This window comes from Aotus nancymaae, unplaced genomic scaffold (genome assembly GCF_030222135.1).
Source record: "Aotus nancymaae isolate 86718 unplaced genomic scaffold, 86718_ANA_hifiasm-v0.15.2.pri h1tg000016l, whole genome shotgun sequence".
NCBI classification, from domain to species: domain Eukaryota; kingdom Metazoa; phylum Chordata; class Mammalia; order Primates; family Aotidae; genus Aotus; species Aotus nancymaae.
Window position 1 is genome coordinate 30963019 of NW_026988428.1, and position 13435 is coordinate 30976453.

At 33.4% G+C, this 13435-nt stretch overlaps 1 protein-coding gene across 3 annotated transcripts in view; it reads right to left on the minus strand.

The window, feature by feature from the left end:
• Positions 1-13435, minus strand: part of RAB3IP (RAB3A interacting protein) — a 76282-nt gene that overhangs the window by 15007 nt on the left and 47840 nt on the right. For all 3 annotated transcript variants that reach the window (XM_012441351.2, XM_012441350.3, XM_064376994.1), the window contains 4 exons: positions 5658-5735; positions 4831-5034; positions 1732-1860; positions 365-477 (listed from right to left, as the gene is read on the minus strand). In XM_012441351.2, coding sequence (XP_012296774.1) covers positions 365-477; positions 1732-1860; positions 4831-5034; positions 5658-5735 — 524 coding nt within the window. The remainder of the gene's footprint in view (positions 1-364; positions 478-1731; positions 1861-4830; positions 5035-5657; positions 5736-13435) is intronic.

Consider the following 13435-nt stretch of genomic DNA (forward strand, 5'->3'; position numbering starts at 1 on the left):
GTTTCACCATGTTGGTCAGGCTGGTCTTGAACTCCCAACCTCAGGTGATCCACCCACCTTGGCCTTCAAAGTGCTTGGATTACAGGCGTGAGCCACTACGCCCAGCCTAGGTACCATTACTTTCAATGGCAAAGACCACAATTACTTTTGCACCAATCTATATTTAAAAGGGCTCTCCTTTGATGCTAAATCTGAAATACTATATTCCACACTGTCTCGGGGATTCGTCTTTGGGCTACGTGGACTCTAAAGAGAAATATGAGGGAAATATAACTACATTTAAAACCAGAAAAACTAAATAACTGCAACCCAAAACATTTCAAAAACTCAGTCACTTTCACAAGTTATGCATGGAAAAACCTACTTTGGTCCTCCACATTCAACTGCAGAAGCTTTCACAAACCGGATAGGTTGTAATCCCACTGGTTCAATGCTTAGAGTATTGTTTTCCACAGCCTCCAGAACAGCAGAAGCCAACTTAAAAAAATATATATTAGATGTTATACTGGCAGAAAAATATCAAAATTGTATTCTACAGTAAACTAATTTTATAAATTCTTCTTCTCCCAAGTTCCACTAGCTTGGCTTTAGCAAATGAAAAAGGAAAAAAAAAAAATCACACAATTCTGGTTTATTTTCTAATCCAAACACTGTTATGAAAGGCAATTCACTTATGGTAAAATAACTTTCCTCATTATCTGGACGAGGATTAAAGGCATTAATTCCAGTCTCTGTTCACTTCTTACCCACAATTAATATCTACTGTTAATGCCACTTCAAAATTAATATCCTAAAGCTTTATTCTGCTAAATGTATACAATATTTTTAAACACTGGTCATTTATAACACACTAATATATATTAATTAGCTATATATTTTCTGAATTTGTATTTATGTGCACAAGAGTGAGTCTACAAAAGAATTAGCTGAATTATCAAACATTAAATGCCCAGATGAAGATGGCAGGAATTGATACCAGACTTGAAACAGGCAAACTTCTGTAGTCTGTCAAGGTTACTAATACTGAATGGCCTACCTGAAAGCAGATACAGAGCCACAATGAACAACACATATTCATATCAAAAGTGTGAAAAATGTTCATCTTAACTTCTGATAAGTAACATTAGAATTAAATCCTTGAAAGGCTTAACATAAGACTCTTAGGATTAAATTTCTTATACTTTAATTGACAGGATATTTGTAAAAAAACCTTTCAAATATAAGAACAAATTAAAATTATAGCTTTAAATTTTTATACTGCCTTATTTTTCTAAGTTCTTTGTATCTACTTAATCTACTTCATTTTATCCTTTTAACAATCCTGTGGCACGGGCAAAGACATTACTTTTTCTGTTTTAAAGTTAAAAAAATAAGATTTTTAATCATGTACAGATAGACACAACAGATGCCTTTAACAGTGTGTGTAGAGAACTTCCCTTACACTGAACCTTAGATTGCAAATCAAGAAATAAGCCCTATCCCCCCATATCTAGTTAATACCTGACTCCAACGCAGTACATGTTAGCGTGAATGAGCCTCTGCTTATATAAGGATGTTCAGTAACTGAATGCCAAGAAATTATCATGATTCTAATATGGAATGGCAAAAATAGTAAAACATGACATTTTATAATAACTTATTTATGTAAGAGATATTAAAATATATAACATGATTTAGTTTAAAAAAGATAGAAACAACTATAATGTATTCCTAACATGAAAAAAAAGTTACCTCGCTTTTTGAGAATGTTAAACATGGAAAGATATCTTCCTGGTAGATTTTGTCTAAAAAAGGACACGTCCTGTCCATTGTGGGCTCATCCTTCCACGATCGGAACTCATTATACAAGGATAAGTCAGCCTATCAAACAAACCAAAGGAAAACACAAAAACACTTTTTAAAAAGTACAAACATAACTACTTTACAAAACTAAAACTAATTTAAACATCACTGAAAAAATGCTCTTCATTTAAAATAATAAATTGAACCACTCCTGATTAGTTATAATACCTGGTAGCAGTTTTTCTTTTAAAAAAATGACTCCCAAATAGCCAATTAGCCTTTTTCCATTATCATCCACTACCATGTTCAATAATGCTAACATTATCCTCACCCTGAGCCCCTTCTCCCATCCCCACAAAAAAAGCTGGAGTTCCTCTTAAGACACAAGTGGCACTCTATTCAGAATATAATAAATGATGACAAGTCTTACTTTTTCATTATTTAAAAATAATAAAAAAGTAATCTGGAACCTAATTAATTGAAGTATCTGAATAAACTGAGACTGGCTGAACTGTGAAACCTAGTTTGGGATCAAAAATGACAATTGTTCTACTATCACTGGAAGGCATTCCCAAAAAACTGTTAAAACATCTACTGCAGAAGCAACAGGATTAAAAAAGAACACACAAAGCCTCCTAAACTGACTACCTTAAAATATAACATTTATTTAGATATTTTTGGCATCCAGCAACCACCATGTTAGGCATCAGTAATAATACATTGCCGGCACCTGCCTTCCTATTTACTCTTCCAGCTTTCCCTCTCTTTCTCACCTCTGTAATAAATTTTCCCCAAGTATTCTTCCTTACAGATTCTCAGATTCCCTAAGTCCAGCTCAATACCATCTGCTGGAATACAAAGTTCCACTGACATCAGCCACCCAAACTAGAGCAGTCTCCTTCATCCTATAGCTCTAAGCCACTCTTGTCCAGAAGCACTGGACATACCATAAATGATGCACTCACTACAGCTACAGCCTGCCTTTAGTATAGCTTAATCAGATGTGCAAGTAGTCTACAAGAATGTAACAAAGGGCTGAGGGTAACCAAGCTTTCCTACAGACTTCCTTTTAGGGTGTATAAGGGCAATTTCCATGAGAATTTTTTTTCAGCCCAATTCATAAATTCCTAGAATCAAAGCTAAAAGCAAAAAAATATATAATATTAGCATATAAGCAACACTTACATTTTCAAATGCATTTTCTTTCTAAAGTTACTGAGAAAATGGACATAAACCCCAAAGCAGGTAAATGGTACTCTAAGGAAAGATTCTAGTTCAAAGGCAGTAATTTAAACCATTTATTAAGAGCTGACTTTGTGCCAGGAACTACTACAAGCACTTTACAAACATTTAATCCTCACAACTGTGCAAGACAGATATTATGATCCCCATTTGTAACTTGCCCAAGATTGCATAGCAAGAAAGCAGTAAAGTCCAAATTCAAATCTAAGTGGCTTGATCCCAAAGCCTTGCACTTGGCATCTACGTCTGCAAGCGTGCATGTGTATTTTAAATGTTACAGAAGATAAACTGTTGCTTTTGTCATGACTGAGTACCCCACCATATTTTCTACAAAAACATAGACATGCATCATTTTCTTCCAGATTGTTACATATTTTTATAAGACTTACACAGGTCAAATTTATGTAATTCCTTTGTCTAGTAAGACTTTTTGACAAGCTTTTTATGAAACATCAGAATATAACTCATACCTGGAAAGCAAAGGTTATTATTTTGAAGTTATATGCTGCCTACACACATTTTAAAAGATTTCAAAAACTTAAAAATGAACCTTTACGATGTTCCATGAGAAGACATTCAAATTTTGTTAGTGTAAATGGGGGGAAGTACATAATTACTTATCCATACTGAGCGAGAAACAACAAAAATACAAGTTGTACCAGGCAATTAAAAAGGCTATCTAAATTCCAAAGAATTCAAATTAAAGTCAGGACAAAAAAAGTTTCTTAAATATTTCACAGAAACCAATGTAAATTTTGGATTTGGTTACATTCAGATTTAACCAAGTATTGAATTTCTCTCTTACCAGCATCTTTTTTATTAATTATTAGTCAAAATGCAATTCAATTAAAACAGGTTAACAACATTGGTTATTCCATTTAATAAACTCCTGGTTTCCATACAAAAATTTAACAAGCACACACATTTCTTCAAGATTAATGATGGACTTGAAATAACAATGTAAAAGATGGCTTCTAAGAAGAAATGGGAGAGCTTCATAAATTATTGATCAATCCTCTTAGAAATGCATTCTCATAGTATGCAATGATTAAAAACAATTTTTACTCTAAACAGCTCTAAATATTTATATATTATTTCAGTTATCTTTATAACACATCTTTTAAAATAATAAGACTACCATTATTTCTTTTTAAAATTTTTAATTATTATGGATACATAATGACAGTAGCCTTACATAGTCTGAATAACTGAGACTAGTTGAACTGTGAAACCTAATTTGGGATCAGAAATAACACTAATTGTTCTACTCTAACTTGAAATTTCACTTAGCAAAATGTCCTCAGCATTACAGAGTTGTAAGGCTACCATTATTTCTATTTTTTGTTGCTTAATTATATGAATTAACTCTAGGACTCCCTTACTGATATAAAATTCCTTCTTCTCTCTGAATTTAAATAAAAATGTACTGATCTTTAAGAAAATCATCTTATTTTCACATATTTCTTATGTTCATATTTTGTAAGAGCACTGTAGCAATAAATTTTGACTAGTCAGATCACTAAAGCCACCCACTATCTTCTAGACAACACGTAACAGTTTCCTCCCTTAATGAAATATTGAGATTAAGAAACTTACCAAGTTTCCAGCAGGTACTCCAAGGTCAGTCAGGTAGAGAACGGAACTGAAGAATCCCTGAAAGCAGCCAGCTCTAGATAAAGCCTCCCCCATCTTAATACTGCATATTTTGTACTAAAAATTTTGCTGGCCAAAACGATAACTGACACCTCAGTGATGAGAATTAACAAGTATCAACAGAGTCAGAGGGGACAGTCCTTGACGAGTTACCTCTTTGCAGTCTTTTACAATTGGCTGTATCACACTGAGGTCCTGATGACTGCCACTCATAGCACTGCTTGTGCTTTTATTTCTTGCATGCCCCTTTTTAAAAGGTGTCTTTCCACCTGGCAGAGGCTCCTGCGTAGGTGAGGTTGGAGAACTCGACAATACAAGTGTCTTCAATGCAGCTACTTCAGCCTGAAGTACATCAATCTTGAAAAAAAACAACAGTCACATACATTAAATATGTTTTATAACAGATGCAGCTAAATATTAGCAATCTGGTCAAAACACTATCAGAGATGAAAAGTAACTTTAATTTCTATTTCCTGTGGAGCAATAAAGAGAATGTAAAATCAAGTTTTTTGATGTTTCCATATGGTTTGAATTCATCTATTACTTCACAATGTCAAATGAATTTGTGAAAATTATCAAAATATCTAACATTTATGTGAATTTTTAAAATTTTCAAAATATAATAGCTTATGATTAGTTGTAGAAGTTCAATCCTAAAAGAGTAAAATCTAGTAACATTTAGGTGGCTTTTCTCAGTGAATTTTAAAACTTAAGTATTAACTTTAAAATGTGATTCTATAATCCTTTGGATAATTCATGTGATTTACAAGGCTTTAATCATTTGGTTATCATATAAACGGACACCAAATGTTCACTATTAATTATATCTACACAGTAGTTATTTTCTTCTATTATTCTGTAGTTTCCAAATTGAAAACAAGCACTATTTTGTGATCAGAACAAAAGCCCACAGATGTTAAGGTATCTTTAAAATAGTTATCACTAATTATTTTATAGTATTAAGAGCAGCAAAAACTTACTTTTCCTTGTGCTTCTTTTAGCTGTTTTTCTGCTGTTGCCTGCTTGATATTTGCTTCTCTCACCATTTTATGAGCTTCCTGAAAAAGTTAACATCTCAAATTTTGGAAACAAAGTAGCATTTGTTTTCAAAAAGCTTTTGCCAAGTGTTTATGATTGAAGCAAGAATATACTACCAAAGTTTACCCTGAAAATAAGTATTCAATGTCAACTATGGAAGCAGCAGTTGAAAACAGAGAGACAAACTATGAGACATCAGGAATAGGTGCCTTCTTTCAGGACCTATTACCACTGAGGCAGCCAAGTTGAGATCAATCATCCTGATTAATGCTTGTGTAAAGACTGTGAATGTGATGAAGGCAAACAAACAATGACCAACATGTCAAAGCCAACTCCTTTGCAGTCACAAAATTTTTATAATGTCATCACTATATATGTTCTTATTAGTCACAGCAAAGACATACAGGAGGGATAAGTAAAAACATTAACACACCAATAATGTTGCAGTTTACAGTCATGACAGCTAAGAAGCCTTAGGGCTTCCAATAAAAACATTCACAAAATTATATTGACAATTTTGTGCAGAGCAGCCTAAAAAGGCAAATCAGAGTTTACCCTTTAATAGAGTTTTAATCTTCTAGTTCCACAAGTATGAAACTCTAGGTATATAATTCCTCTTTATTTATATAATGTTTATATAAATATTCATGAAACATTTAATCATGTCACCTCCTTGTGAGGTACTGCTCCAGATATTGATTACATACTGGGAAAAAACAAAGTACCTGCTCTTAAGGAGCTTACATTCTGATTATATGTATTAATCAAATAAAATATCAGGGTAAGAATTACAAGTTTTATTCTAAATGCAATATGAAGCCTTACAGTTTTTTTAAGGAAGGAAGAGAAATGATCTTTTTATTTTTAAAAGATAATACTCCTGTATAGAATAATCCCTATAAGGGATTAAGAATGGACTGGAAGCCTACATAGGGCACCTGAGCTAGTGTCCTGGGATTTAAGAACTTAGGTTTTACAACTTCAATTTACAGTTTATGAAAGAAGGAAATGAGCTTCAAAGATATTTAATGGTTTGACAATGGCACCCTCATTAGGTCTGTCAAAATGCACAGTTGTAGAAAGGAAGGGTGGAAGTTCTTTACATCACAGTTTGACTGTTTCCCATTTGTTCATTTGCTTTTACAGTACTGTAATGATTGCAGTTTATGTGTGCCCATGAATGTGAATTTGCAGCTTACATTAAAAAGGAGAATCTTTATTATCAATGATTTATAACAAAATGATATTAACCATGAAGATATTCCATGCAGTATTATTCTGGCTACCTTGGCAAAGTCCTCAAGAGCTGTCAAATTTAGAGTTAAATATTCTCCTTTTAAAAATAACAAATGTTTCAGATTTGCTGTATTTCTTCTGGCATAAGTGGCTGTCAACAGAAAAGTATTTGGTGATATTTTAAAAATAATAAACACAAGTAATCTGACTCTTCAAGATAAGCAATATTTTAGTTATAAATGCAAAAGTAATTCATACTATGGAGAGAATAGTTGATTAAGTTTTTGGAAATGGACCTTGTTTTCATTAATAGTGAATTATGCAATTTGGACCAAACCTCTAACGAAGAACAATTAGAAAAGCTAGATAAGTTTTTTGTTTGTATTTAAAATGCGCTTGAAGGTATTTGAGAACAAAATAGCAAAGTAAACTTAGAAGTGATGTGAAATTTTAGGTGACTTTTCCCCTAGAGACATAAGGATTACAGTGAAAAGATACAACATACACGTAATTGGAGTCCCAAAAGGAAAGACGAGCACTAGACTGGGACAGGATCGGCATCTAAAAAGATAACATGCAGAATTTTTACAGAATTTTAAAAAAATTGACAAAAAATCAAAAGGTAGATTCAAAAAAAGTTTGAAACTCTTTTCATCACACTGTCCTTCCAAAGCTGAAAATGATATAAGTATCACCTATACCAGGAGTCAGCAAACTTTTTCTGTAAAGAACCAAACAGTATGTATACATATGCAGTCTGAGTTGCAACTCCTCAGCTCTGCTGTTGCAATGTGAAAGCAGCCATAGACAATATACAATTTAGTGTGGCTGTTTTAATAAATATTTATAAACACTGAAATATACATAACATTTTATTTTTCTTTTAGCATATCCAGCACCTCTCAGTTACCTTTTTTTGGAGGGGAGGTGGTGAGCACACAAGATCTACCTTTTTATCAAATTTGTAACGTACAAAGTAGTCATTATGCTGTACACTGGGTCTTCAGAATTTATCTATCCTGCATAACTGATACTTTGTACCACTGACCAAAATCTCCCATTTCACCCACTTCCCAACTCTGACAACCACCAATCTAGTCTGTGCTTCTATGAGCTCGGCTATTTTAGATTTCACATATAAGTGAGATAATGTAGCATTTGTTTTTCTGTGTCTTGCTTATTTCACTTAGCAAAATGTCCTCCAGGTTCACTCATGTTGCAAAAGGCAGAATTTCCATTTTAAGACTGAGTAGTATTCACATAAACACACAAACCCCACATTTTTTTATCCATTCATCAATAAACACTTAAATTGTTTCCATAACTTTGCTACTATGAATAATGCTCGAATGAACATGGAAGAACAAATAACTCATCAAGATAGCGATTTTCTTTTGAATATATATACCTGGAAGTGGAATTGCTGGATCATACAGTAGCTTTAATTTTTTGAGGAGAAACTTCCATACTGTTTTCCACAATGGCTGTACCAATTTGCATCCCCACCAATAGTGTACAAGGGTTCCTTTTCTCCACAGATTTGTTAACATTTGCTATCTTTTGTCTTTTAATAACAGCCATTCTAACAAGTGCAAGGTGCTATCTCATTGGGGTATGATTGGCATTTACCTGATGATTAGTGATGTTGGGTACCTCATCATACACCGGTTGGCCATTTGTAGGTCTTCTTAAGAGAAATCTCTATTTAGGTTCCTAGCCCATCTTTTAATTGGGTTGTTTTTTTGCTACTGCATTCCTTATATATTTTGGATATTAACTCCTTATCAAATACATGGTGTGCAAATACGTTCTCCCATTCAGTATGTTGCTTTTTCATTTTGTTGACTGTTTTTTTCTGGGCAGATCTTTTTAATTTGATGCACTCCCACTTCTCCACTTTGCTTTTGTTGCCTATGCTTTTGATGTCACATTCAAAAAATCACCGTCCAGACCAATGTCAAGAAGGTTTTTCCCTGTTTCTTTTGAGTTTTACAGTTTCAGGCCTTACATATAAGTCTTTAATCCAATTTGAATTGATTTTTCTTTATGGTATGCGATCAGGGTCTAATTTCATTCATTTGCATGTGGATATCCAATTTTCTCAGCAGCATTTATTGAAAAGACTATCTACACCCCACTGGTTGTCCTTGGCATCTTTGTTGAGGATCAGCTAACCATAAATGTGTTATTTCTGGGCTCTCTATTCTCTTCTATTGGTCCACATGTCTGTTTTTGTATCACTGTCATACTGTTTTGATTTCTGTAACTTTGTCATGTATTTTGAAATTGGGAAGTGTGATGCATCCAGCTTTATTTTTCTTGCTCAATATTACTCTGGGCATGGTGGCTCATGCCTGTTATACCAGCACTTTGGCAGGCTGAGGCAGGTGGATCACTCTGGCCTCCTGGCCAACATGGTGAAACCCTGTTTGTACTAAAAATACAAAAATTAGCTTGGTGTGGTGGTGCACACCTGTAATCCCAGCTACTCAGGAGGCTGAGGCAGGAGAATCACTAGAACCTGGGAGACGGATGTTGCAGTGAGCTGAGATCATGCCATTGCGCTCCAGCCTAGGCAACAGAGCAAGACTCCATATCGGAAGAAAAAAAAAGATTACTTTGGCTATTAACGTCTTTTGTAGTTCCATATGAATTTTCTACTTCAGTAAAAAAATGCCATTGGATTTTGATAGGGATTGCACTGTATTTGTACATCACTTGGGTAGAACAGACATTTTAACAGTATTAATTCGTCCAACCAAAGAACACAAAGCTCTTCCCACCTGTGTCTTAATTCCCTTCATGAACTATATTATAATTTTCATTATACAAGTATTTTTGCCTCTTTGGTTAAGTTTATTCTTGAGTATTTTATTCTTTTTGACACCGAAATCACGAGATTGTTTTCTAAAATTCCTTTTCAGATAACTGGTTGCCTGTGTAAAGAAACACCATTAATTTTCATATCCTGCAACCCTACCAAATTCATTTGTTAGTTATAACTTTTTTGATGCTGAATTTTGTCTTTAGAATTTTCTACATTTGTGATCATGTCATATGCACACAGATACTGTTTTATTTCTTCCTTTCCAATTTAGTTGCCTTTTCTTTTTCGTGTCTGATTGTGCTAACATTCCAATGCCATGCTATACAGAAATGGTGAAGAGTGGGCATCCTTGTCTTATACCAGATCTTAGAGGAAAAGCTTTCAATTTCCCCCATTGATTATGATGTTGGCTATGGACTTTTCATATATGGCCTTTATTGTCTTTAAGTTCCTACATCTATTTTGTTGAGAGTTTTTACCATAAATGAATGTGGAATTCTGTCAAATCCTTTTTCTGCTTCTATCAAGATGATAATGTATATTATATCATTCGATTGCTGTGGTTTATCACATTGATTTATTTACCTATGTTGATGCATCCCTGCATCCCAGGGACAAATATCATTTGGTCATAATGTATAACCCTTTTAATATGTTATTGAATTTGATTTTCTAATATTTTACTGAGGGATTCTACACCTATGTTCATTGGGAGTATTGGGCTTTAGATTTTTCCTTGTGGTACATTTACTGGCTCTGGTATCAGAGTGATATTGGCCTCATAAAATGAGTTTTGAAGTGTTTCCTCTTCAAATTTTTAAGTGTAAAAAGAATTGGCACTGATTCTTCTTTGAATGTTTGGTAGAATTTACCTGTGAAATCATCTAGTCTTGGGCTTTGTTTCTACTTCTTGATTCCGTTTTCTGGAATTTGATTTCAGAAAACGGATTCAGTTTCTAGGAATTTATTTCTTCTAGATTATCCAATTGATTGGCATGTGGTTCATAAAAGTCACTTATAATCCTTTTTATTTCTGAAGCATCCATTGTAATATCTCCTCTTTCATTTCCAATTTATTTGAGTCCTCTCTTTTCTTGGTTTGTCTACTAAGTGTTTTTATTTTTTCAAAAAACAAACCTCAGGTTTTCTTAATATTTTCTGTTATTTTCCTATTCTCTATTTATTTCTACTCTTTGTTATTCCCTTCTCTCTGCTAAGTTTGAATTTAGTTTGTTCTCTTTCTGATTCCTTGAGGTATAAAATTAGGTTGTTTCAGAGCGTTCTTCTTTTTTAATGTAGCCATTTACCCCTCTTACTACTGCTTTTTCTATATCTCATAAGTTTTTCTACATCGTGTTTTCAGTTTCATCCGTCTCAAGAAATTTTTCAAGTTGCCTTTTGATTTTTTATTTGATTCAAAGTTTGTTAAAAAAAAAATCATTATTTAATTTCCATATATTTGAGTTTTCCTGTTTTCTATTATTGATTCCTAATTGTATTCCACTGTGAGCGGAAAAAGATTCTGAGAATAATTTTGATTCTCTCAAATTTAAGACCTGTTTTGTGACCTAACATGAACTATAATGGAGAATGCTTCATGTGCACCCGAGAAGAATGCGTATTCATTTGCTGTTGTGTTAAAAGTTCTATGCGTATCTGTTAGGTCCATTTGGTCTATATTGCGATGCAGTTCTGTTTCCTTATTAATTTTCTGCCTGAATAATCTATTAGAGAGACTGGAAGTACCTATTGAAGTCACCTACTATTAATGTCTTGCTATATCTCCCTTCAGATTTTTCAGTTTGTTTTATACATTTAGGTGCTTTGATGTTGGGTGCACACATACAGTCATGCACCACATAACATTTCAGTGAACAATGGACTGCATATATGACAATGGTTCTATAAAATTATAATACCATATTTATTTTTACTTTACCTTTTCTATGTTTAGATACATAAATATTTACCATCATGTCACAACTACCTACAGTATTCAGTATAGTAACATGTTGTACAGGTTTGTAGCCCAGAAGCAATAAGCAATACCATATAGCCAAGGTGTATGATAGGCTATGCAATCTAGGTTTTACCACATCTAGGTTTGTGTAAGTAAGATATTTGCATAATGATGAAATCTCATGACAAAATTACCAAACAATATATTTTTGAGAATATATTCCCACTGTAAGTGATGCAAGACTGTCTTTATAACTTTTATACTTTTCTGTTGAACTCTTTTGTCATCATATAATGACCTTTTCATCTCTTGTGACTATTTTGACTTATAGTATATTCTGGCTGATATAAGTATAGCTACCCCTGCTCTCTTCTGAATATCATTTACATGGAACTATTTCTCCAGTCTTCACTTTCAGTTTGTATGTATCCTTGAATCCAAAGTGTCTCTCTTACAGACAGCATACAGTTGGCTTTTTAAAACAACAAAGAAACAGGGTCCCATTCTATTGCCCAGGATGAAGTGCACTGGCGCAACCATAGTTCACTGTAACCTCAAACTGTGCTCAAACGACCCTCCCGTCTCAGCCTCCTAAGTAGCTAGGACCACAAGTATGCACCATCACGTCTAGCTAATTTTTATTTTTAATTTTTTTAGAGACAGGGCGTCACTATGTGCCCAGGCTTGTCTCAAACTCCTGGATGCTCCTGACATCAAGCAATCTTCGTTCCTTGGCCTCCCAAAGTACTGAGATTAAAAGTATAAGTCACCATGCCAAGTCAGTTGGCTTTTTAAAAATCCATTCAGCCACCTTATTTCTTTTGGTTAAGTCCATTTACATTTAAATAATTAATGAAAAGTAAGAACTGTTCTTACCATTTTGTTAATTTATTTCTTGTGGCTTGATGATTTTTTGTGGTAGTGTAGTTTCTTTTCTCTTCGTCTTTTGTATATCTACTCTACCTTTTTTGTAGTTAGTATGGGTTCACATTAAACATTTTATAGTTGTAGAAGTCTCTTTTAAGCTGAGAACTTAATTTCAATCACATGCAGATACTCTACACTTTGATTCCCCACACACACTTTTATGTAATGTCAGATTTTACTTCTGTGTTGTATCTCCATTAACAAATTTCTGTGGTTATAGTTATTCTTCTACATTTGTCCTCCAATTTATATAATATCAAATTTTTCATATAATTTTCATGTCACAAAATCTTTTTTTTCCCACAACCATTTAAAAATGTAAAAATCACTATTAGTTCACAGGCTGTGCAAAAGTAAAGATAAGCTAATTTTACCCTGCAGGCTGTAGATCCTTACATTTATGTACACACTCTTACAAACTTTGAAAACACATTATTTCCTATCTGGTTAGCAGTGATTCAGATGAAGGTTTTCTCTTTTTCAAAAATACTGTTTAAATGTAACATCTTCTGATTAATTTGTAGAAATAACTTGTTAGTATTAGAGAAGACAGAAATTTGCTAGAGGATTTTTCTTGAAAAACGTTCACATAACTGGTAATGGAACTGAAAATTTAGTATAACGATTTAAAATAGGGAAAGATGTCCTTCTTCTATTACAATAATAGATGTGTGAGTTATAAACAGCATTATATGTACTTTTGAAAATGGAACTCAGACCAGACCTTCATCTGGATTATAAACTGTTGAAATAAGATTTTCTAAAATAAA